General features: G+C 46.6%; 1 protein-coding gene across 1 annotated transcript in view; it reads right to left on the reverse strand.

Annotated features, from left to right (window-relative positions):
* ATXN7 (ataxin 7) overlaps positions 1–27410 on the reverse strand; it is a 312870-nt gene that overhangs the window by 106188 nt on the left and 179272 nt on the right. Inside the window, exon 5 of the mRNA XM_085624702.1 lies at positions 14657–14922. Coding sequence (XP_085480828.1) covers positions 14657–14922 — 266 coding nt within the window. The remainder of the gene's footprint in view (positions 1–14656; positions 14923–27410) is intronic.

A 27410-nucleotide genomic window follows, 5' to 3' on the forward strand; every position in this document is an offset into this window, starting at 1 on the left:
CTATAGAATGGTAGCCATCTGGCTACAACTTTACAGTTTTTGCATTAAGGTAAGCCTCTTCAATATCCGGAGTGTCTGCTCACTTGTTTGTGACTTGTGCCGGTATTCTTAGCATAACGGAACATATTTACATGCGTCATTCCAGCTTTCAGATTATTCAGGTCTGGCAAATAATATTGGACTACTGCTCAGTGAGACTAGTCTTTAAGGTATTATACATTTATTACTATGAGTTCGAGTGCGTGTGCTCATCCGCATTAACAACACAGAGTTGATCCCAAGTTGTTTCTCGATTTATTTTTAGCACTGTAGAGGTGTTTTCCAACGTCAAATCGGCATGTGGACAGTCTGTTAGTTTTCTAACACAACATAAAGCAGGTATTTGGCTGGCTTTCAGTTTGTAGTTATGGACGCACTGATTCACCTACCACATAATACAGCACACAGTCTGTTACTTTTGTTTTTATTAGGAACGCGGTTGATCCATTCTGATCAACGCATTTGATGCAAGTATGATAGTATAGCATGCCACAAATGGGTTGCACCTTGGTTATGTTGGTCACACATTTGCAATTAGACTCACTAGTTACAGACACAAGCATTACATATCTGTGCCATTTGCACATTCATTGATTGATTTTCCCTTCTTTTCTACAGGTTTTCCCCTGACGAAGAGACCACCGAGTCTCGAAATGCATTGGGCATTGTAGTTTGTTTAATGTATGTTTTGAGAAAAATTTTTATTCTTGTATACAAACTGTACTTCTGCAAATCATGTAAAATAAGCAGAGAATATACATAGTGAATAATGGAAGTAAATTCCGTTGAAAGAACGCTACAAGCTTGAATATTTTGTTTAATATTTTGTATATCATACAGAGTTGTGCATGTTATGTCCAGATTGCCTAGGGGACTTAGCCACTTTATATTTGTTAAGTTATATGATGGGCAGGCATAATAATAACATAGCACACTGATCGGAGTAAACGCACACACAAATACAAACATCTGAAGTCCTTGAGTGCACAATCCACACCATTGTTACATGCAGATATGTCCACACATGTTGTATGGTGCGCCCTGTCTTAGGGGTGTAAAGGCTGCTGTAGGTGCAGTTTACCTATACTGCATGCAGTGTTTGTAGGCATGGCACAAAGGGGGTGTGCCATGTTGTGTCTTAAACAAGGCATGCAGCTTACAACGGCAGTTTGCTTGAGACTGTTGAGGGGTCTCTTAGCGTGGCGCAATACATGCTGCAGCCCTTGAAGACCCTCTTTAACCTCCCTGTCCTAGGTACCAGAGGTAAAATTTAATAGGGACTTACAGGGTGTGTTAAATGTATTGCCGATTGGGGGAAACATTTTACAGTTTTAGGATAAGAGCTCTGGCACAGGGGACATGGATAGCAGGAACCCAGTGCACTACTGTCAAAATTGCATCAGATCCCAGGCAAAAATCGGGGGTGACCATGTCAAAAAGGAGCACTTTCCTACACTAATTATTCCATGTGTCAATGACAGTATAAAGTAAGCTGAAGTTCAGAAGGACTAAATAAGACTGGTCCATTTCCCTACAGATTCACAGCAACAGGGCTAGCCTTCACCCTATATTTCAATTTGGCTGCCAGTGACTAAGAAAATACTGCCAGCATGCTGATAAAACCATAACAGCAACAGGGCTCCAAATAGTACTGGAGCACATTTGCGTAGCAAGCCATCCTTGAAGGAGAAAGCCGCCAACCTTCTTTACACAGGGATCGGAGCCTGGTGGAGAGATCCTTAGGGGGATTTTTGAAGTTGGAACTTTTGCCATGAGTCTACTGTGCTTGAGGTCACAGATGACCAGAACACAGATCCAAATGGGGTCCCGTAGGCATAACAGGATGCTCTATGTAGTAGGATGTGAGTGGGGACACTAGTCATTAGCATCAGGTTGGCTGGTCATGTAGGACTGACCAAAAGTAAAATCACTCTGTGCCATGTTGTTTGGGACAGAGAGGCTTGTAACACAAAACAAACTTGCATTTACCATCATGAAGCTTTTGAAGATTGTCTTCTACTTTTGTGCCAGCCATCTCTTAACTCAAGCCCCCTGGCAGTAAACACGCTTTGCATGTGTTCTACTCGAGGGGTAGCCACAGGTAGGAAAGTCATCTGGCGGGGTAGTCAATGTCTTCTCAGTACCTCTGCTAATCTCTACAATACATGGAACTTGAAATTCACAAGAGCACAGAAAGCCCGATTTAAAGAACTGGGCCCAACTGCAACACTGGATAAATAGGTACTATAAAACAAATGGTAGCCATATTTTATCAACCCAATGAAATTGTTTGACAGTCCAAAAGACAGCATACTACTGTATCAAAAATAAAATCTAAAACAAAATTTATGTTAGGGAAAAATTGTATTCAGAGTTGGTGAGATAGTCTTCTCAGCATCATCCACAAGATGGGAGTTTCAATTGAAAACAAGGCAAGTATAGAATATAAATATTTCACAAACATGGCAAACATTTATCTAGAGGAAGAGATCATAACTCTGAAATGGTTAAGAACAGGGCAAAAATGTGCTTGTAAGGGGAGTGTGGTAAACGGATGAGAAGTGAGTGAAGCAGACAGTATAGTGTAAATCAAAATGGTGAGGTGAGCATGCAGCAATTCATGGCAACAATATTTGCAGCCAGGAGATGTGGTTCTAGCAGAGATGTCTTGTGGCAATGTACAATTGTGACGGAAAGTTACACAAGATAATTTATGTTTGCAAACATAGTGCACAATTGAGGATCATCCCGATCAGAACCACTAGAGCCCATATTTTTTGCGCAGATGGCCATACTCGCATGGTATTGGAAAAATCAGCATTTTTGCAAGCATTACATGTGCTTTGAGAGGTGAAAAACTATACAACTTCGCCAACTCCCAAGTAGAGTGTCTGCATGATGGCTAGATGGCCTGTTATAAAATTGCAGTCACTTTTCTTACTAAAACACAAATAGTGGAAATTCATGTATGCGTAGGTAGCAGGAAATTTACTTCAAGAATGAACAAGTCCTCATTTAAGCATCAAATCTGAGCATGTATTACACAGGGCTCATCTAAACATTTAACTGTGGTACCAATTTGTACAGGAAACAGATAGCAGTAAAACTATTGGTGAGTTAGGTCAGTTACAACTAGCAAACAGCAGAGCCAGTGATCACTGTGGTCAGAAAAACTGTGAAAATCCAACTGTAAAATTCATACAGTTTCAGATAAGTAGGAAAATCTGTATATCGCAAAAATGGTTTCAACATTAGTGGGCAACTAAATCCACCAGAAAAAAAATCAAAGATAATGGGGCGTCGAAAAGACCGAAATTTGTCATTTTTACATGTCAAAGGAAAATATTAATGGCGAAGCACGTGTTAGCTAGAGGACCAATGCAGATTTACTGAAGAGAATAAAATCTCGAAAGGACTAATATCTGGACTCACAGTGTAGCATGAATCGTTTTGCTAATTGAGTGCTCGAAGGCTTCATCTCCAATTCGGAATTGGTTTTTTGAGGGTTGTTGGTGGCCATTCCTCCCTTCTTAACAGCAGATATGTGATCTTTATTTACTCTTGAAAGGGAATTTGTGGGTGTGAGCCAGTTTATCCAGCCACCTCAAATTTCTGCCTCTGTTTGGTGATACCAAACCTGCCTGCTGGTGGCATATGGTCACAAATCAATGTATAAAACACTTTGCTTTAACAACCACCTCATGGCTACAACGTTGAACATGAAATGAAAAGCTATGCTATACAAACCTGCCAAAACTTCTGCCCACAAATGACTGCATAAGATCAAAAACAAAGCAAAGAGGGTATTAACTAGAAAAGCGGCGATGCATGTAAAGAACTGGGCGCTGGAATGTAATAATTATGAAGACTTGTAGAAGACGGCAAGGTGCATCATACAAGCCATTTTAAGAAACAGCTCCTCCAAGCTTGAAGTATAGGTAGACTCTCAGGAACTAAACTAGATGGCCGTACTGTAGTAGTCAAGTCTGGTTAAGGCAACATACACAAGTGTTTTCCAAAGAGGAAACTAAAGATACAAGCCCACTAAAGAGGTTCAAAATTAAAGGAAGGACAACTGCTGTTGGTCCAAGGGGTGCTGGCAAAAAGCAAGTTTCATAATCAACCCAAGGTCTGAACAAGCAAAGAGGAAGAAGGTGAAAGGGGAGAAACAGGAGTCAAGTAAAGAGTTTTTTCTTGCACAAGAACGTATGTGGTATTGTATACAGCGAACCAAGAGAAAAGTCACTGGGGCACTGTACAGGATCAAATGCAAAGATGCAGGCAATGAGTGAAAGGAAGGAAAGGTGGATTCTGAGCATGGAAGCAGAGGGTTGCTTTGTGGGGACAGTGACTTTGAAGAGCTTTCCTTAATTGAAGCATGGCTAGGGTGGTCCCGATGGGAATGTTGCTCTAGATCTTAGGTACACAAATGAAGATGGCCGGTTGCCTTGTTTTTACGTCTCTCAACCTTAGCTGGCTCTTGTCGAAAGACCTTCTTGGGATAAAGCCTGCACTTACAGAAGGTTCTGGGTAGGCGCGCGGCTCGTCATTGGTTGACTCGGTCACTCATTTGCTTGCTTCTTACTTAATGGCTTTCCTTCTATTCCTACATACGCACCCCCCACATAGTTTCTTTCCCATACTTTTGACTGAATGAATTGGACCCTTTTATGACTTTTATTCAGAGAACTACTATTTTCTTTTCCTTTCAGTACCCCATGGAAGTGCAGGTGTATATTTGCTCTTTCGCATGTTTGCCGCTTCCTCCTTCCTATCCCTGCTCCCACATGCTCATTGTTTTGCCCCGGCTCTTTACTTGCTTCCCGAGACCTCTCGTCATTTTTTCCCCCTATTTTTCACTAACCATCCCCTCCACAACCAGGCTCTGCTACTCCACTGCTTTATCAAACAGATGGAGGGAAGAGAGGGCTTAAAGTAATAACAATGAATTTGATTGTTATCAAGGTCCAGCATACATGCCCATGAATAAGTGAAAACAGAAGGTATGCAGTTCCTGACGTGAATGCAAGGTGTGACAGAATAACTAAGGGGTACCAAGGTGGTAACAGGGAACTGAAGTGAAAAGCAGGAGTGAAAGTAACTCCTTATTGGAAAAGAAGACCCTCACACACCCAACAAGCGGGTGTCTTGCTTCATCACCGGGTCTTTGCTCCTTATCGGGCCGGCGGGTGCAATGCCCGATCAGGCACCTAATAGGGCCTTCCTAGCGGAGATCTTTTATTCCAACGCCGGTGAGTGATGTGTGTGTGGGGGGGAAACAATTTTAAGACATAAGTGAGTGTAGGTGCATATGAGGTTAAAGTGAAGAGATTAAAACAGGGGTAGGTGATCCACTAAATAATTTTAATACAGTGTGGTCACCATCCTGGTTAAAAAATGTATAATCCGCACATATAACACCAGTAGTTATGTGAGTGTATGTGCTAACGTGATCAATAGGTCAACATGTTTCTTGCCTTTGCATATAATAAATAGCAATTCATCAGGACCGGGGAATTATTGCGGCTACCTACACCTCTTTGGTGGTGCCCAACGTCTATAAGAGATTAAGTGGTGGGCACGCATACAGCACCCTAAAAAAGTGTGGTACCGTAGCTAAAAAGCACACCTGCAGAGAAGGAAAATAACAACAAGTAAAAAACATGTAAAACAACAATTGCATTGCAACAACAGTTAATTCAGGACAATTGGTGGTGTCAAGACAACCGTGGCATGCAAAGCTATTGAGCAATGTATGGAGGACTTGTAAAGAACTAAAAGCAAATGCCGAGAGGAGGCATAATATCCAGTAAATGATACCAGAACCCATCGGATTACAAGAGATAAGGCATCCAACAAACTCACCCTCCTGGGCTGTGCTGCATACAGGGCCGGGGGGAGTAAACACTAAATTTAGTGTCCTGTGATGAGGGAAACAAAGAGGATACCGAACAATTACAAATTGTTAAACAAATGCATCCATCATGGTTGAATGCAGTCCAGAGAGCGGATTTGAAAGCGCCTCTACTGTATAACTTCTCGCAGGACGAGCGGTAAATAACTCTGTGTCGACCGCCACGACACAATGAAGGCATGACTATGGTAATGTGGCTCCAAATAAGCATGAGGCAAGCGATGAGAAATGACCAAATATGAATGTCGCCACCAGTACGGGAGCTACAAGGTCACCCTCCCAAGCGCTGGGGGGAAGGACAAGGGAAAGGTAGTACAGCCGTTGCAGACCGCGCGGTCAACGAACGCATAGTGGGACCAGCGCGGTGCAATAATTAAAGACACTGCGTGAATATAAAAAGCGTTAACGGCAGTGAAAACGCTACCAGTATCGTGTTCCTGTACTCACGGTTCCGTGACTACGGAGACGCCGTCCACCTAGTAACTCGCCAGCCGCTGTAGACTGGTGTGAGTGTGTACGAGCCAATCCTGTATAACGCCACCCACCGGCGTGCTCACGCGAGAGGCGGGTGAAGCCGGAAGTGAGAGTGCTGACGTCGAAAATGCTAGAGCGCTAACAGTCCGAACGTCAGGAGCAGCGCGTCATGCTCGTTGTCATGGTAGTAAAAGAAACGCGAAGGCAAACCAAATTCAGTAATATAAAACGCGCGCCAGATCACAACAAATTGGCGATGTTCAGGGGGCACTCGGGGTTCGAAATCGACTCCATCGGGGTCGAGGTGGAAATCAAGAGGCTGCAATGTCACGATGAAACTAGGGAGTTCATGATAGAAGTAAACCACAGATGACACTCATAGTTAATAGCAGGTATGAAAATATTTTTTAGGAGTTACACTCAGTGGGTGCAGCAACTAGAGGAGTGTAAAAGGTGTGTAAATAGCAGTTATGATGAATTCAAGTCAGCATACTCCAAGGAATTTCCTCATTAAGGCCCGTGGTGTCGGCAGCCAATCTTAGGACCCACCGCTGTTCGAGTCTAAAGAGGCTTCTTTTTGACATTTGAGGATGTGCTTCAAGGACAATCCATTGAAATGAGTTAGGGGCGTGGTGTTCAAGTTGATAGTGAGTAGTCATTTTGGTATTGGTTTTAGCGCATCGAAAGCTACTCTTGTGTTCTAACATGCGTGTCTTAACTGGGCGGGTCGTCATGCCTATATAGGGAAGACCACAGGGACATCTCATCATATAGACGCAATTTGAAGAGTTACAGTTTGTGTGTTTGGAAATGTTCCATATTAAACCGTTAGGGAATGTCACTTCTTTGCTGGTAAGAGTCTGGGGACACATGGAGCATGATCCACAGGGATAGTGCCCTTTGACTGGAGGAAGATCCCATAGCATTCTTTGTGAACTGTTGGTAGGTTTCTTTGGTCTGGTATGGATCAGTAGATCCTTAAGGTTACTTGTGCGCTTGAATGCAAATCTGGGGGCCTGTAACTCCAAATGACCAGTGTTAAGAATGCCCCAGTGTTTTTTTATGATGGATTTTATCCTGTTGGAATCCGGAGTGAAGGTAGTGACACATGTGATGGATTTATCAGGTACCTTAATGTTAATGTCCAACAAGCTCTCCCTGTTGTTGTTCCTGGCTCGTTTACGAGCCTTCGCTACCACATGACGAGGATAGTCTCGTTTGAGCAGATCATCCATGAGCGTGCCTGATTCTTTCTGGTAATCTGTCACAGAACTGCAATTTCTCCTGATGCGCAAGAATTGCCCAAACGGCAGATTTTCCCTCAATGCCTTCGGATGAAAACTGCTAAAGAGGAGCAGGCTATTCCTGTCAGTGGGTTTGCGGTATAGACTCGTGGTGATCTTGTTGTCACCGAGGCGGATACAGAGGTCCAAGAAGGGAACTTCTGAGTCAGAAATGGTGTGTGAGAATCTCAAGTAAGGGTTCAATGTATTCATCCAGGTGCAAAATTCTATGCATTTGGTGTAATCTCCTTTCCAAAGGATAAGGATATCGTCAATGAACCTTTTCCAGAGCAGTACATTCGCGGAGTAGGGGTTGGAAAGGTGGTGAATGTCCACTGCTTTCCCACCTTTTCCCTGTCCTTCACTCAGCTGAGCAATATTCAGTTTTTTCCCCCATCCCGTTCCTCTGTCCTGTTTTCGTTCCTTTTCGGGGGGAGAAAAATGGAATAGACCTGGCAGCTGCGATTTGCTACAAGGCTGCCTGCTCATTTCTTGATAATGCAATTTTTGTTCCTAAATTTACCACTCTTGACAGGCAAGCTCCATCTTGGAGCGGAAAATAAAAAAAATTATATCACAGTCAACAGTACAAATAGTAACAACCAGAGAATTACGACGCAAATTTGCACATGCCTAGTGACATGCACATTTATACATGGTCATGCTGGGGCAGGGCAATTTTGATGAAGATGTTTAGCATTGCACGCAACCTTATTCTTTTTATCATGCTCATTTTACCAGTATCAGCAACAAGCTTTGCCCAAGGCAAGGCTTTGCTAGTGCCTTTCAAAAGGAAGGACCCAAATGGCTTTACCAATGCTTGTTTATTTGTGTGCAATTCTCAGTCTGATGGTGCCTTAGCTGTCAGTGTCTTGAAAACTACCAGAGGTGGTGAGTTTATCAGACAGATTGGCAGGGCAGCTTGTTGTGTCAGTTTTGTAGATGGAAGATGTGTGCTGGCAAGGTGAGATACTAGAATTCCATCACAGATGGGGTGATGGGGGTACACTTATTCAAGCCCAATGAAGCATGCTGGAGTGTCTAAGATGTCCTTGAGGGGGCCAGTGAGCAGTCTGAAAGGTCGTGGAGCAGGGGGATCGCACTATCCAGATGCGTATTTGAGGGGCAGTTCTGAAGTCGCTTTCAAGGACGATGGTTTCAGAGATATTAAAACTGGATACTCCGTTTTAAAAGCATCGGACTTGAAAACGATGGTGTCCATCTAATAATCTCTGAAGGCAGTGGCCAAACAGTGCATCTGGACAACCGTGAACATGTATAGTATCCCAGGCATCGATGTGTAAGGTATTCAATATATCAATACCTTTAATACGGTGTTTATTTCATTTCGTACCAACCATGCATCATCACCATTTCTAAGTGGATAGTCCAAAACCTGTGAAACCCCACAGATAATGCAAGAGACTGAACAGACTCTCCAAACCCTCCACGTGCTTCCCCATGCCTCACCTGCCCGTATGGTGAAATTCTCTGCCTGAATTACCAATGTCCCACAAGCCCTTGTCACTGAGGGCTTACACTGATGATGCTCCAGCCATCATGTCATGGGATGCCAACTGCTTATGTAAACATTAATGTATGCATTTATTCTCCATATTTCTGCCTACAAGTTACCCACCAACAAAAAAATTCAGTGCTGCCACATGCCTCTGCACAATGTAGATAGTTAAAAAAACGCTTACCATGCATAGAAGGATAGAAACAGTAGAATCACACCTAAACATAATACTTTGAAAAAAGGTGTAATAAATGGTCGTTTAATTGAAACACCTACCTGATGCAATGTTTTACTGTATCAAAAAGAGTAAAGTGGCAGCCTTTGCTCATTTCAGCATCATAGCTGCAGCATCCATGCCAATCGGCTTGTGGTCAAAAGCTACCTGAGCGTTCCTTTAGCTAGAGTGAGTCTGCACACAAGGCAATATGAGAACAGATGATGTGGGCAGTGAACCACTGTATGTTGCTTACACATTAAGTCCTCTTAACATAGGAAAAGCCCCATCTTCTTTAATGGTGGACCCAAACTTATCCGGGTTCCCACACAAAAAGCAAGGTGTGTGTGTGTGTGTGTGTGTGTGTGTGTGTGTCAGTGTGTGTGTGTCAGTGTGTGTGTCAGTGTGTGTGTGTGTCAGTGTGTGTGTCAGTGTGTGTGTCAGTGTGTGTGTGTGTGTCAGTGTGTGTGTCAGTGTGTCAGTGTGTGTGTGTGTCAGTGTGTGTGTGTGTCAGTGTGTCAGTGTGTCAATCAGCAATCCCTACCTAATTGACATCACAGATATCAGGAGGCAGATCCTAGGCATTCAACTGTGCCGCTCAATTTCCACACATGAAGGAGTGTGTGTGTGTGTAGGTTCTGCTATGGAAGACCCTCCAGAAGACGCAGGTGCTTATACTCAGGAGTTCGGGATACCAGACTCTTCTTGCCCAGTCCGGGGTCACTTTGGTCTGGTTGGTCCAGATATTCATGAGAACTCAGGGTAGGAGTGGTATAGGTGGTAAGATTTACATGAGTCCCTGGTTCCATTCTAAGCAGAAAGCATTTCAAGAGATCCACTTTGGAAACTCCAACATGCAGAGGTGCAGACATTACGTTTTCTCAGTGGTAGCAAACAGATTGTGCCAAGGTTCTCCCCCAATCTCAGAAGAGACCTTGCGCTACCTCCAGGTTTACACGCCATTCATGATCTTAAGACACTGGTAGCTGATTTTGTCTACCCTGGCATTCAATAACCCCACACGGTGCTGTACAACCAGGAACGTCCTGTCGCTCCAACCAGGTTCGGGGCGCAAGGCCTCTTGGCACAGAGTTCACTCCCCTCTTCAGCCATGTTTGCTGCAATACCACATGAGCGAAGTGATGTTGTGAACAACAAAACCAGCCTTGCCTTGCCAAGCAAATCGTTCACAGCTTCAGAATATTGGTCTTTGGCGGATTCTCAGCTCCACATCAGAGTCCTCTGATCTCCATCTCTCCCAGGTGACTGACCCAAGCTAAAGAGATGCATTGGTCACCAAGGCCAGCTCAGGGTGCGGAAGGAAGAGGGGTCTGTCCCTGGTCCAATCGAGGTTCATTGGCAACCACTATAGATTGTTTGTAGCCTTCTTTAAAATCTGGACCAGATCGGAGACATTCACCTGATGCTGCGCAAAGTGGGACTTCAGCAGCATGTGCCTTCGAGTGTACTCTACCATTGTGATGCGGGAGGCCATACGACCCAGCAGCCTCAATCAGGATCAGTCTCAACGAAATCCAGGACAGAGATTGAAATGTCTTGGACTCGGCTCCAGCGGATCGGAGCGGGACTTCACTGTGTCCAGAACAGCTCAGATGAAAGTAAGGGTCTGAGAATGAGTCAGGAGCGACGTCATCATGTTGATAGTGAACCCCAGAGAATGCAGGAAGTCTACTGTCTGGAGATGTGTGACTTCTACCTAGAGCATACCTACCTTCAGCAGGCAGTCGCTGAGTTAGGGGAAAGACTGTGACCCCTGACCTCCGTAGGTGAGCTGCAACCACTGCCATCACTTTCACGTACACCCGGGGAGGCAAAGTTAAGGTCGAACGGTAGACCAATGAACTGGAAATGCTCATGGTCTACCACCAACCACAGGTAACACCAGTGGACTTGTACGATGGGGATGTGTAAATCGTCCTGCAAGTCCAATCCCACCATCCAGTTTCCAGGTTCCAAGACAGACGAGACCCAAGCATCTTGAATTTCTTTTTCTTCAGAAAGGTGTTGAGGCGGTGCAGGTGTTGAGGCGGTGCAGCTCTAGAGTCAGCATGGGCCTTGTCCTTTTACAGCACCAGAAAGTAGCGGGAATAGCAATTGCATTCTACTGGCACCCTCTCAATGGCTCCTTTGGCCAATAGAGGCTGCACTTCCTGAGGGAACAAGAAGTGAGGGTCCTGCGTCAGCCATTATGGGGATGGTGGGAAAGGCCATTGGGTTTCCACAAACAGAAGCGCATAATCCCTCTGCACAATTTGTAGTACCCACTGTCCACAGGGCAGGTGGTACCTTCGCCTATAGGATGGTTGTACTGGATGGAGGACTCACTAAAGCGGATTGAAGCTGCAGCAGCCGGAGAGTTAGGAGACTGGACAGTTTGCTGGGTCTGACTCCGGCACCCTCAGTTGGATCTGCGACCCTGGCCACAAAAGCGATGAGAAGCAGGCTGGGTGGGAGGCTCTGGCAGGTATTGCGTATGTCCTTACGAGCCCCGACCGCGGTCATGGAAGAGTCAAAAGGACTGTTGCTGTGGTTGAGAAGCCAGAGGAAGGCCAGAGGATCTGGCAGGAAACCGGCTTTCACGAAACCGCTCGAGTGCTGTGTCAACTATGTCACCACATAAGTGAGACCCATTGAAGGGCATGTAGATAAAGGATGCTCAGACATCGCCCAAACAAGCCAAAGGACTGCAACCAGGCGTGGCGGCAAGGCTCCTCTGTAGAGGTTAGGCCATGCCTAGAGTCTCCACGTCCAGTCCACACCTGATGGCAAACTTCACTGCTTCCCAACCACCCACTAGTGCTTGGTTCAGGATGGCTCGGCCCTCTTTAGGGTACATGAGAAGCAGATGCGCAATGAGTCCCATATAGCATGAGACTATCGACCTAAGATGCATTCATGCTCACTCACTGCAAAGACAAGCTAGTGTTAAAGAAGATTCTCTTCCCAAAGGTGTCCAGCCTCTTTGATTCCCTATCCAGTGGGATGAAAGAGAATACATTTGGGTTGACCCTGGATGTGCTGGGCTGCACAACTGGTTTCTCGGGGGAGTGATGATGGTAGAGGAAGACTGGGTCTCCTGGGGTGTGATGACTATGCAAGGTGTTAACTCAGGCTCCCAGAAGAACGTCTATGAGGGCCTCATTTAAGCAGAGCAATGGCTCAGCACTGCCCACCCCCGGGCTGAAGCACCTCTGTCAAGACTTTGGTATTGACCACGACAGCTGGCAATTGCAAGTCAAGGATCTCTGCTGCCCTATGCATCACTATCACAAAGGATGCGCTTTTCTACCCAAACAAGAGTCAGGGGTGTTATCTAGACCACCAGCATCCCCCAGTTCCTCATACCAGTTGTCTGCTTGGTTGGGGTCCTCCTCAAAGGGTTCATATCCATCTTCATCACCCCCCTATTATTCAGTACCCAAGGGCAGCAAGTCCTGAGGTAGATAAGGGCTTGACGGTGCGGGAGTCGATATTTATGCTGTCTCAAAGTCAGAAACTGCAATGCGCTCGTGGTCCAGCAGCATCTGAGGTTGCATCAGAAGGACCAGGGCCTGAATGGGTGGAGGCATCTGACCGGATCAGAGTGTAAAACCAGGAGGGTCCAGCTGGCGTCAGGGGTGAACCTGCTGGTGGTAATCCAGCAGGGGCACCTCTCGACTCCATAGGACCCAATGGCCAGCCATAGGGAGTCGAACGCCCAAAGATAGCATGCATGGAGTTGTAGAATTCTTTTGAGAGAGCAGGGGTCATGCAGGCTGCAGGGAACTCAGGGAAGCACAGGGACTGTGGCCTCGAAGCATGAAATTTGAAAGAGAAGCCAGAAAATGCTTTGATCACTTTTTGGGGTGTTTTATGGAATCTCCCCAACACGGACGAGGATGTTTTGGAGTGGCACAACGACCATCTGTCTGTAGGAAACACTCTGGGAGTGGCCCCAAGGTCTTCCTCAGGAGCTGGAACCCAGAGCTTTCTTCTGCTGCATCACAAGAAGCTTCATTGTTCACTGGCAGATTGCCTTGGGGTACATGGACTCGCAGTCGGCACAGGCCTTGGGGTCATGGCCTGATCGCAGGCACTAGATGGACCATATGGGGATCTGACACAGACATCAGTCTGCAACATTCCCCACAAGGCTTAAAACCTGTAGGTTTGTTAGTCGGCATGTCCCTGAAAAAAGATGGGCAAAAAATTGCGACGGTAGCGCTTCGATCTACGCTGTTCATGCAGAAAGAAAGGAACAGATGTCAGCGAGCCGGGGTGTTGACTACATAGGCACCACACGTCACTTCCAATGCAGAAGACTCCAAGCAGACACCTATGGGAAAATGCAGAATTGCTGCTCAAGATTTTCCGGATCCAAGTTGATGTCTGGGGAATATTCGAAGGTGAGGAATCTGCAGTAGGTGAGGAATCTGCAGTTAGAAGTCTGTCAGAAGCAAATCATATCCTATTAACTAAACTAATTTTAATCAGAGGTTAGCCTCTGCAGGGAAAGTATAAAAAAGTAACCAATAAAACCATTATAGTTTATACAACATAGTTTACACAACAGTTATAGTTGTCATGCTGAGAATAATAATAGAGATGGGAAATCATTTACAAGTAGAATACAATGCATTTGTTACAACTAGTTATCTTATTCCTGAATGCCTCATTGAGTTCAGTAACTTCTGTCAAGATTCGTCCTCAATGATACTTTCCACAGTTACAAAGTTATGCACACAGATCTCAGACTCGACAAACTGTACTGTCTGCCACTGATGTCGAGTATTTCGTTTGTATATCACTGAGCTCTTCACGGAAATACTCGACAACGTTTTGGACCTCAATTTACCCCTTATTACCATGGAATGATCTTGAGATTGCTTGATGAAAGACTTTTCTGCTATTGTATGAGAGACATGAAAAACAGTTCCAGGGAATTTGGGAAGTGGTGGCAAACTCAGATTTTAGGAATCCAAAGACTGTTTTAAATTAGGAATTATTTCCCAGCACTTTACAATTTTTATTGGTCTTTAGTGCTATGTAAGACCCAAGAACGGATGACTGACTGACTGAAGCATACATTGTTGTAGAGTGGGTTAAGACTTCTAAAACTATTCCTTCTGTCAAAAATAAATCAATTTTATTGAACAACATACATTCAGACGTTCACAATTGATAAAGATGCAATACACATATCACGTTTTTACCTGACAATCTCTTATGTAAAGATTTCCTGTTATTTGTACTATCTTCTGGTTTCTTTTCCATAAATGGAGGACTCGAAAGAAGACCTTTTCCATTTGGTATGTGTCCAGGGGAAGGCAAGGGTGGCTTTGGTATTGATGGACAATTAAGGCCAGTCTTTGAGGAACTCACAGTAGTAGAGCAAGGTGGACCAGCAGCAGGTTTTATCTGCGCACCATCTATCTTTGGATTTAAGTGCATCTTTTCCACTTTAACAGGTGGTGTCATGCTGCGATGGAAACAAACAATACAATGTGTTAGCTGATAAGGAAATAGGAATCAGTAATACATTGTTGTAGCACAAAGCAAACATTTTATTCTAGAACTAAAAATTTGTTTTTAATATGATGGTTTAAGTCCAGTAAATGCTCTTTTGTCTAGCCACTCGGTCTTTACATCAAACTCCAACATCAACGTATTCTTCAGTTAGTTGTTCCAAGGTTAGTCTGAAAAAAAAGTGTGCACATCAAACAGAGCTAAATGTCAGATTAAAAAATGCTCCTGGTCATAGATTGGGGTTTCTTTTGCAATAGAAGGAAAGGAAAAATGTAGGTAACAGGTTTAGCATATTAAAACTATTCTAGATTCACCCTGTGCATTATTCTGCCATTGTGTGGTTGTGCTCAGAAAGTCATTTATTATTAACTCATTTTAGGTCTTGCCTACCAGACGATCACTAGCTGGTAGTTGCCTTTGCTTTTTATCAGATGCCTCTCTTTGGTAATTTTTTTTTGTATTAGGTTACAAACATATGAAGTGGTACAGTAGATTAGATATTGCAGCATTTCAAATATAAAAACCAGAGAGAAACAAAGGCATACGATATACATAAGTACAAGTCATGAAGGCCATATGATGGCAACTTTCCTTGGTCGTACTGTGTAGGTTCTTCCCATTCTTTTGTTTGACCCACCCCTTCTTTTGGTTGACCCACCCCTTGAGCACAACCTCTTTACCATCCTTTTCACTGGAAGGCTGCTCACATTTAGGGAACTACTTTCTTATTTTTCTTTCAGCACTTCAGGAGTACACTTGTTTTATGCCCCTTTCTCTTACGTGCTGCTTGCCACACCAAACCCCACCCATGCTATGTGGTGTTCCCTCTTCTCTTATCCCCTTGCTTTGTAATATTTTTTGGGCCTCCCCAAGCCTAGCCTCAAGTGCATGTGTGCTCCTTTCGGCCGCACCGCCTCCCTGTTGCTTCCTCACCCTGAATATTTAAAATGTACTTCTATCAATCAATCATGAAATTTGTAAAGCGCACTACTTACCCGTTAGCGTCTCAAGGCGCGGGGGGTGGGGGGGGGGGGGGGGGGGTGGGGAGAGGAGGGGGGCTACTGCTCGAAGAGCCAGGTCTAGAGTAGTCTCTTGAAGGTAAGTAGGTGTTGGGTCTGCCGTAGGAGGATGGGGAGGGTGTTACAGGTCTTGGCGGCGAGGTAGGAGAACGATCTGCTGCCGGTGGTCGCTCTTCAGATGCGGGGGACGGTAGCGAGAGAGCGGTCGGCGGAGCTGGCAGTTCGGGGTGTAGAAGGTGAGTCGTCTGTAGAAGTATGCTGGTCCGGTGTCATGGAGTGCCTTGTGTGCATGGGTGAGGAGTTTGAAGGTGATCCTCTTGTTGACGGGCAGCCAGTGCAGGTCGCTCAGGTGGGGGTTGATGTGGCTGTGTCGCGGGATGTCGAGGATCAGGTGGGCAGAGGCGTTCTGTATGCGTTGCAGTCGTTTCAGCAGTTTGGCCGGGGCTCCCGCGTAGAGTGAGTTTCCGTAGTCAATCCTGCTGCTGACGAGGGCCTGGGTGACCTTCTTGTGTCCGTTGGGATCCACCTGTAGATTTTCCGGAGGATGCGGAGGGTGTTGAAGCAGGAGGATGAGACGGCATTGACTTGCTTGGTCATGAAGTGTTGAGTCGAGGATGAACCCCAGGTTGCGTGCATGGTTGGTGGGTGTCGGTGCTGCTCCCAGGGCGGTCGGCCACAAGGAGTCGTCCCAGGCTGAAGGGGTGGAGCCGAGGAGAAGGAACTCAGTCTTGTCCGAGTTCAGCTTCAGACGTCTGTTCTTCATCCATTCGACGATGGCTTTCATTCCTTCGTGGAGGTTGGTTTGGGCGGTGACGGGGTCCTTGGTGAGGGAGGGCATAAGCTGTGTGTCGTCAGCTTAGGAGACGATGTTGAGGTCGTGCAGTCTACCGACATGGGCGAGCGGGGCCATGTAGATGCTGAACAATGTCAGGCTGAGAGATGATCCTTGGGGTACGCCGCAGATGATCTTGGGAGGCCTCGGACCGGAAAGGGGGGAGGCGGACCCTCTGGGTTCTGCCGGAGAGGAAGGAGGTGGTCCATTCCAGAGCCTTGTCTCGGATCCCTGCGTTGTGAAGGCGTTTGCGTAGGGTGCGGTGGCAGACAGTGTCGAAGGCGGCTGATAGGTCCAGGAGGATGAGGGCCGCGGTTTCGCCTTTGTCCAGCAGGTCCCTGATGTCGTCGGTGGCGGCGATTAGGGCGGTTTCGGTGCTGTGGTTGCTGCGGACCGGACTATGAGCTCAGCAGCAAATTACATTGGGGCACTGTGCTTACTTCATTTCCTAGGCATCCACATCCGTAGTGACGCATGTGAGCGCCAGCAAAATGATGCATCTGCCGCTAGCGGCTACATCATTGTGCCTTTTTTATTTTGGCAAATCCTGCACAGCATCATCAAACAACAATGGCAACATAAATAGGTCTTGCCTTTATAATGTAAGTACCAAGGAGTTTGGTTCACCAAGGTGTGTAATGAATATGCTACTTACCAGTATGCATCTGTTCTTGGCATGTAGGGCTGCTGACATTCATATCTGTGCATAGATCGCCGCCTAGTGTTGGGTCCGGATGATTGCACATTGTTGTCCTGGAAGAGTCTTTGAAGTATCACGAGATAGGTGGCTCCTCCCCTGGACTACAGTGCGCATGGGCATCCTCTCCATCCTTAGATTGTTTTTCGCCATTGTGGCAGTGATGAAGTAGATACAGTAAGTGATGACCATGCTATACAGTAATTCTGAGTGCTACAGGCGCCGGGGAGGAGGGTGGGCGATATGAATGTCAGCAGCCCTACATGCCAAGAACAGATGCATACTGGTAAGTAGCATATTCAGTTCGAGGCATGTGGGCTGCTGAATTCATATCTGTGCATAGATTATATAGCAGTCCCTCCATTAGCGGCGGCTGCCCGTGCCAGCTGCAGCAGTCTGAAAAAGAGTTTTGAGAACAGCCTGTCCTACAGCTGCCTGCTGTTTTGAGTGTACATCTACACAGTAGTGTTTGGTAAATGTATGTATAGTGGACCATGTGGCTGCTCTACATATTTCCTGCAAAGGAATGTTTCCCAGGAAAGCCATGGATGCCCCTAACTTTCGTGTTGAGTGGGCTCGTGGGGGAATCGTTAATGTGCGTTTAACCTTTGGATAGCAAATTTGAATACATTTAACGATCCATCTGGCTATCCCTGCTTTGGAAATGGCGTTGCCCTTGTGTTGTGGAGAAAAGGCAACGAAAAGCTGTTTTGTTTTCCTAAAATCCTTTGTCCTGTCTATATAGTACACGAGGGCCCTCTTTACATCTAGTGTATGGAGCATTCTCTCTGCGACATTTTGTGGACTTGGAAAGAAAACAGGCAGTTCAATAGTCTGATTCATGTGGAACTGCGATATCACTTTAGGCATGAATTTGGGGTTGGTACGTAGTACAACTCTGTTTGCGTGAACCTGTATGAATGGCTCTTGAATGGTTAGTGCCTGGAGTTCACTAACTCTTCTTAACGAAGTGATTGCCACTAGGAAAGCTACTTTCCAGGTGAGGAATTGAATCTCACATGAATGGAGAGGTTCAAAAGGGGGACCCATTAATCTGGTGAGGACCACATTGAGGTTCCACACTGGTGCCGGTGGGTGCCTTGGGGGAATTACTCGTTTGAGTCCCTCTAAGAACGCTTTGATGGCAGGCACTCTGAATAAAGAGAGATGCTGCCTGTTTTGAAGATAGGCTGCTATCGCGGTTAAATGGATACGTATGGAGTTGTATGCCAGATTGCATCGGTATAAGTGTAAGAGATAACAGATGATGTTTTGAATGGATGCGTCCAGCGGGTTAATGTCATTGTTGTTGCAGTAAATGACAAACCTCTTCCATTTAGCTGCATAGCAAGCTCTGGTAGTGGGTCTTCTCCTTGATGATATCCATACATTCAGGTGGCAGGTTTAGGTAGCCAAACTCTAAGACTTCAGGAGCCAGATTGCCAGGTTCAGCTGTTGCGGATCTGGGTGCTGAATTTCGCCATGGTTCTGCGTTAAAAGTGCGGGTTTGATCCGCAGCCTTTGATGCGGCACCACAGAAAGTTCTAGAAAGGTGGTGTACCATGGTTGGCGTGCCCATGTGGGAGCAACTAGGATGAGTGTCAGTGAGTGCTGTCGCAGTTTGCGTGCCACTAGCGGTATTAATGGCGCTGGGGGAAAAGCGTACGCAAATCTGCCGGACCAGTTCATCCATATCGCATTGCCCTGTGACTGCGGATGTGGGAACCTGGCGGCAAAGCTTTGGCATTTTGCATTTTCGTTTGTGGCGAATAGGTCTATCTCTGGATGACCCCACTGTTGGAAGTACGGTTGGAGTACTGACGGATGTAGCTCCCACTCGTGCATTTGGTGTCTGTGTCTGCTGAGCAGATCCGCCATCTGGTTGTCCTTGCCCGGGAAGTGTTCCGCCATGAGGAATATGTTCCTCTGAATGGCCCACTTCCACATGCTCTGAGCCAGATGAGACAACTGTGGAGAGTGTGTTCCTCCCTGCTTCTGTATGTAGTACATGGCAGTCATGTAGTCCGTCCGGATCAACACGACTTTGTTGCACAAGTGTACCTTGAATGCCTTCATCGCCAGGAAGATTGCCATCAGTTCCAGAAGGTTGATGTGCATCTTCTGTTGCTGTGTCGTCCATAGTCCCTGCACTGTGTAATTGAGTACATGAGCTCCCCATCCCTGGAGAGACGCGTCCGACGTCAGTATTATTTGTGGAACAGGCTCTTGGAATGGTCGGCCCTTGCAAAGGTTTTGTGGATTCCACCAATGCAGAGAGTTGTATGCCCGACCGCTCACCAACACTAGGTCTTTCAATTGTCCGTGAGCCTGATTCCATTGACGTGCTAAGCACTCCTGAAGCGGGCGCATATGTAGTCTCGCGTGCGGGACTATGAAAATGCAGGAGGCCATCATGCCTATCAACTGCATGAACACTCGCGCAGGAAGGGAGTGTTGAGGTTTGAACTTGGTGATCAGCAGTTGCATGCTGTTGATCCTCACTAAATTTGGCTGAGCTGTGGCTGCCAGATTGTTTATGGTCGCGCCCAGGTACTGTCGTACGTGGGCGGGTTGAAGATATGATTTTGGGTAATTTAGTGAGAATCCCAGACTGTGAAGAAGGTGAATGGTGAGGGACATGTGGCTGGCACATTGCTGGGCTGACTTTGCCTGAACAAGCCAGTCGTCCAGGTAAGGGAAGACGTGAATGTGCGGTCTTCGTAGATGTGCAGCCACTGTTGCTAGGCACTTGGTAAAGACCCTGGGTGCCGTTGTTACACCGAAGGGGAGAACTTTGAACTGATAGTGATGCCCTTGAATAGTGAACCTGAGATATTTTCTGTGTGATGGGTGTATGGGTATGTGGAAATACGCATCTTTCAAGTCCAGTGTGGCTAGGAAGTCTCCCTGACTGAGTAGCGGTAGAACCTGCTGTAGGGTGAGCATATGGAAATGCTCTGATAGAATGTAGTGGTTGAGGGGTCTCAGGTCTAGTATAGGTCTGAGCGAACCGTCCTTTTTTGGGATTAGGAAGTACAGAGAGTACACCCCTGTCCCCTGTTGGTCGACGGGCACGACCTCTATTGCAGCATACTTAGTACTTCCTGCTGCAATAATGCCAAGTGCTCTACGGACATATGACGGTGCTTTGGCGGTATGTTTGGTGGAGTGGACGTTAATTCTAAACAGTAACCGTACTGGATAATGTCCCTGACCCACCTGTCTGTGGTGATGGTTTTCCAGACTGACAGGAACTGCTGGAGTCTCCCCCCGACAGGTGTTATGTGGTCGGGGGGCAGGGAGAAGGCGTCACTGTTTGTTTTTGGAGGAGGACCTGGTGTTGCCGTACCCACGTCCTCTGCCTTTGGTGCTGGATCCACGATATCCACCTCTGGTGGTTTTATCATAGTTACTTTGTGTGCCCCCTTTATTGTACTGCTGCTGGGACCCCTGACCTCTAGCTGCTCCTCTATTCCTGGGGCGACGAAAGGAGCCACTATGAAACTGCTGCGACTGCAGAGCCCCCATTGATTTTGCAGTTTCAGTGTCTTTCTTAATTGTTTCGAGGGTAGTGTCAACTTCAGGGCCAAATAAATAGTCTGGGTTGACCGGTTGATTTAAGATATTGTTCTGAATCTCAGGCTTCAAGCCTGAGATTCTCAACCATGCGTGCCTCCTCAACATGACGCTCGTGTTGATCGCCCTTGCCGCAGTGTCGGCTGCATCCAGTGCGCATTTGATGGACGCATTGGTTAGGAGTTGTCCCTCTCGGATAAGGAGCTCCGCTGCCTCTTTGTATTCATCTGGCAAATGTTGTAGCAGTGATTCTAGTGTGTCGTAGTGGGACCTATCATAACGTGCCAGGAGTGCCTGTGTGTTGGCAATGCGCCAGATGTTTGCTGCTTGCGCTGCTATTCTTTTGCCTGATGTCTCCAGCACTTTGGACTCCTTGTCGGGGGGAGGCGCATCACCCGTTGTTTGTGAATGGGCTCGTTTGCGAGCATTAGCAACAACCATGGAGTCTAAAGGTAACTGACCCCTAATGTACATAGGGTCTCCGGGTGCAGGCTTGTATTTCTTTTTGATTCTGGGGTTTAGCACCCGTGCCCTGGTTGTTTCTTTAAAAATGTCTTTTGCAGGTTTTAGAACTCCATTCAACATTGGCAGAGTTTTGACGGTTTTCTCAGAGTAGGCGAAAGTATCCACTAAGAAGTCTTCTTCTACAGTGTCAGAATGGAGTTCCACTCCATGATTGGCAGCAGCCCGTTCTATGAGGGCATTAAAGGCCGCAGTGTCCTCTGTGGGAGATGTCTTTATATTGTAAAGCTGCGTGTCAGGAGTATCTGGTGCGTTACCCTGGTTGGTGGGAACATCCCATGCCTGATCTGGGTCTTGCAAGTGATCATCAGGATCGATATCCCCAGGGTAGGTGGTATCATCCCCTATATAGTCCTCTCCTGCGTCTGCCTCTGAATGCGTAGGAGAAAAGGAGGGCGGATCCTGATGGAAGGGTTGAAAGTGTTCATGAAGCACTGGTTCTGAACCTGCCGGCAATTTGTGTTTCAGAGGAATCTTGTAGGAGTCCAAGCCCTTCTCTGGCGTGATTTTCCGCTTGCGGAGCATCAACCTACCAGTGTCGGCGTCGATAAAGTGTGCCTGCGAAGGCTCGATATCGGTTTGTCCAGTGGAGAGGGACTGTGCTTGGCAGACACGTGTCCGGATCTCGAACATTTTCGGCGCCATGGGTGGCGGCAGTCCAAATGTGATGTGCGCCGGCGCCGAGTGTGATTTCGCGGCCTTGTGCGTTTCGGGACCCGACGTGAAGTGGAGGGTTGCCCGCTCTCTGATGCGTTGCAACGAAGCTGAGACCTGTTGCACGGTGAACGCAGATGGCGCCTTGGAACCGATCGGCACCTTGGAGGTAGGCGTCGAAGCGGCATCTGACTTATTTCCAGTCCTTGGGTCGTCGATCCGAAGGGAGGTATCGACACTCGTGGGAGTCGATGATTTTGCAGGCGCCGCCGTCTTTGACGTAGACGGTCGGCCACCATGACCTTGGTGGGTTGGGCCGTAATCTTCGGTGCCATAGGCCGAGGCGCCTTGTGGGGACCGAGGGCCTTCTTTGGCTCGATGCCCAGACCCGTTGCGGTGAGCTCGGCACCGAAATCTCTTGTGGCGCGGTCGGTGCCGATGACCTTTGCCGGCGCCGAAGGAGTGGAGGGCTTCGAGCCGATCGCGACCAGTTTCACTTTCGGTTTCGATGGGACCGGTGCGACGAACGGTTTCGGTTTCACTGAAGGGAATCCAGTCGTCTTCGATAATAATGGCTCCTGTGAAACGTTCGAGGCCGGGCCTTGAGGCGGGGCCGAAGAACCGTGTGATTGATCTTGGGTAAGGCCCGCAGGCGATCCCTCGACCTGAGCCTTATGACGACTTAGTCTCTCGGCCTCCGTATCGACGGGTTGGCCTAGCTCTTCGCTGGAGCCATCTTCCTCGGCCCCAAGGGCCTCATTGTAGTCTCCTACCTCTTCGACGACGTCTTCGCCCTCAAAGATCACCTCATCGTCTTCTTCCGATCGGGAGTCGTGTTCGGAAGCGTGGCAGGAGTCTACGTCTTCTACGCTCTCGGCGTCTTCGGTGCTAAAGCTGTTGGCCGGGGCAGGCGCTGATTGCTGTGCCTCCAATCTCGCTGCCCGTCGATTCCGGAGAGTTTTCTTCGAGCGGAACCGGGCACAGGCCATACATTTCGACTCATCGTGATCCGGTGAGAGACATTTGTTGCATACCGGATGGACGTCGATGTGAGGGTATTTCGCGTGGCATAAAGGACATCTCTTGAAGGGAGTCCTCGATTCCATCGTCGATCGAAGTTCGATGTTCGGACCAAAGCGGATCCGAAAACCGTGAAGAAGGTGCTAAAACACTAAAGAAACTGGTCGACACCGAACGGGAACAGTACCGACGAGATCTAAAGGCCTTTTGGCCTTAAACTAAAGTTTCCGAACTTGAGCTAAGATAAGCACATCCGAACCCAATGGCAGAAAAAAACAATCTAAGGATGGAGAGGATGCCCATGCGCACTGTAGTCCAGGGGAGGAGCCACCTATCTCGTGATACTTCGAACACTCTTCCAGGACAACAATGTGCAATCACCCGGACCCAACACTAGGCGGCGATCTATGCACAGATATGAATTCAGCAGCCCACATGCCTCGAACGGTATTGTTTAAAAAAATGTAAATTAAAAACCATTTCAAAATACTGGAGGAAAAACAAACCCATATTGGTATATTCAGTGCCCCTGAAATTATACCGCATGAAAGGACGAAATTATGCAGCAGGGTTCGCAAAATTAAACAGCAAGAAAAAGCTGGTTATGTGACCTCACGTGGCACATTTTGTGATAGTATTACTTTATAATTGGCACCATTTCACATTACTCTGAAGGGGAAAACTTTTCGCTTCATTAGTACGATTTTAAAATCCAAATACAGTAATAACCTACTGAAAAATGACAAACCTTTACCTTTATTTTAGTAACTCACCTTTTTCAGCTAGAATTTTGTTAAAATCTGCAGATTTTACAGCAGATGGCTGTGGCAAATACAGCAAATCCATAGAAATGCGGAAAACGCAGTGGCTGCAGAATTGCACAATTCCAGTAGCCCTTGGTATATTATAACTGTAAAGTGAATGCAATGTTTTCAATTTTTATACATTGCTTGGTTTCGTTTTTAAATACGTTTTACTTAGGAAACTTTGAACAGAATTTAAAAATAAGGAGTGTCAAATTGTAAAGAGATGCTTGTCAATGCCTAATTTACTTTTCTCAAGGTTCAGGCATTTGATATTCTGCAGCAGCCCAGCAAGCAGATTTATGGGCCTCCAGCAAAAGTGTCACTGAAAGTATACCTTCTGCCTCAGATGCCAGTTGGGTGAATGCAGCAGATAGCACTTCCCACTGCCATCAAAGCCTTTGTTTGCCAATGGTTCTGGTTCATGCAATATGCGGAATGCAGGAAATAAAACAAAAATAGTCCTAAAAGTCTGCTCGACAGCCATACCCCAGCAAAAATATCAATGTTGCTGCGCTTTTACAGACAAGCTAGGATGGTAGGAAGGAACAGTGCCAGTGGGAGAATTAAATGAGGGGCAGAAGTAGCACTCAATGGCAAGAGCTAGAAACGGCATGCACTCATTTATTTATAAATAAATAATGGCTCTGTTCTGCCCTGGAAGTAAAGGAGCGGAGCAGCAAAATAAATGCCACCAACTACAGTTTCTTGCTTGACTCTTTCTGCACCCTCAGAAGACTAGCACAAAACAACGGCCAGTATCAGTGTGCAGATCTCTAAATTGGAACCTTTATAGATGGTAAACCGAGACCATTCTACGTAAATGGGAGGGGAGGGGGGCAATGTGAGGAATCTGCAGTTAGAGCACCCACCATGATAGGTGGTATCGAAAATGGGCAAACTTGTTCTCTGGTGGATACTTCCAACTACAGAATGATCACCTTTGGAATAGATACCAAAGCAGTACCTCTCAAGGTGAAGCATCTGTGAAGGGTGCTTAGACCAAAATGTCTTGCAGGACATGAACGGGAAACGTACACTTCCTGTCACACCTGGATGTCAAAATAGTAGTGCTTTATGAACGTGTGTAATGACAAACGTGTTGCAGCATGACAGAAGTCAAGAACAGGCACTTGTGCACCAACACAGTGGTAGCAGCCTTGGGCCTGGTAGAACAAACTCGGTCCTTCCAGAGGTTGCTTCTTTGCCACTGCATACCAGCTCTTAATGTCGAGTATTATCCACTTGAAAAAGTCATCTTTTGCACTGCCTTACATTGCCTTACCCCAGAGAACCACACAAAAAGCTGATATTCCATCAAATGGTATTTGATGTGATCGATGTAAGTGATTATGGCTTTTTTTGGTGTACAGACGATGGAGTCACCACTCCTCATTCGAAGAGTAAGGCAGAACAAAGAATATTGGGGGGTGGGAGGTGATGGATTACCCAATGTGAAAAGGAGTAACAACATTTGGACAAAAGTCCTTCTTGGTTCTCAAAACAAGTTTGTCTGGGGAGAAAGGTGTTGTGGTAAGGCTGTACCGAGAGAGTTTGGAGGTTACTCATTTGATGAATTTAAGTGAACGCAATGCGAAAGACAGCTTTGAGAGTGCGAAGATGCAACAAACAACTCTGCATTGGCTCGATAAGGGTACACATGAGGAATGTCTGGACCACATTAAGGCCCCACAAACTGTGTGTCAAACCTTTCACACATCACAACAGGTGATTTAAACAAGGACGGTTGGTTTGGCAAATGGAAACAGGCCAGAAGGACCAACAAATATCCTTTAACGGTGTACACTGCAAGACCTTGCTGAGCCAAGAACAACGGTTTGGCTTATTAGGAGTCTCCACACCACAAATTTGCACTAGCACTTGGCGTAAATGGACTCTGTAGAGGGATGCCTGGCAGCAAGGATAACATTCACAACTGCAGGCGGTAGAACGAACATAGTCAACTGCCTCAGCTCAATCTTAATGCATGAAGTTGTAGACTTAGCAGGCTTGGGGGCAGAATCTTGGCTTGCTGCTGAGACAGAAGGCCCTTCTGAAATCTGGTACCATACTTTCCTGGTACAATCTGGAGCCCCTAGGATGACTTGGGCCTGGTTTTTCCAGAGAACCCTGTGTATAACGTCCAAGAATGGCATTGACGCACCACACTGGTGCTAACTGCGCATACCAAGCAATTGGTTGTATCCAAGCAAGCATAGATTACTTATTTGGCCATCCTGAATGGTTTGAGAAAGGATGCCCTAAATTCTAGCAAAACTGCTGGTAAGAGTGGGTGTTTATCGCATAGTAGGCAAACTGCACTGACCGACCTCAAGGCCAAGATAACAGAACATAAAATAAGCGGCCAGAACGCCTCGATCCTCTTTGACAACCTGTCTAGTGGGGGTCGCAAGGAATTAATTTGGGTTCACCTTGCTGGTCAAAGCCTGGACCATAACAGACCCTCTGGAGTAGTATGCAGCTTCAGAAAATCAGGTTCACCTGTTGCCAGTCAGTGGCATCTGGTTACCTACCTCTTCACAGGTGGGCAAGAGAAAAGCTTAGCTCAAATGCCAGTTAGAATATCAGTTAGGACCTCGCTGAATGGGAGTCTGAGCTGAAAGGAAGTACACCCAGGTGGCAGAACTTCTGGAAGGAAGTTTGTTTTAACCTCAACTGAAGCAAATTCTAGGTCAAGGATCTAAGCAGGATGTCATATTGCCAGAGCAAAGCAACCACTTTTGAGAGCTGAATCCAGTAAGTATCTGTAGGCCCATATATGAATGGTTAAAAATAAAAATAAATGGGGGGGGGGGGGGTGGGGAGAGGGTAAAATGCTTAAAGAGAGGAACTCTGGTCAAAATTGAAATCAAAAAGATTATGGAACCTCTGAGGTGAGCTCCACAGCAGTGGTGGTTATTGGCTCAGAATCAGGTTACACTGGAACAGGTGCAGGGTAGGGATGGATTCAGCTCAGATCCCCATCCGGCACCAGCAATGTTTGTGTTGGCGCTAATGAAAAAGGGACCGCTGCAGATCTTGGAAGAAGAATAAGGTCAGCATCAGAGTCGGTGCAGCACTAGATGTGGGTTTGAGAAGCTCAGATGGCACCAATGATCCCGCTGTCTGTAACCCTTCTGCAGGCCCCTGCAGATCCTTGCAGTCCCGAAGGCGAGGAGGAAGAGTGTCAAATAGATGCATGACCTTGCTGCGGCGTCACCGGTGGCCCATGGAATTCAGAGTCCATCAGCTGTGGAAATGGCTCCTCAAAGAGGGATGAGGGGAGAGACCTATTTGCACTTTGGCACCCTCATGACT

Source organism: Triturus cristatus, chromosome 9 (assembly GCF_964204655.1).
Source record: "Triturus cristatus chromosome 9, aTriCri1.1, whole genome shotgun sequence".
NCBI lineage: Eukaryota > Metazoa > Chordata > Amphibia > Caudata > Salamandridae > Triturus > Triturus cristatus.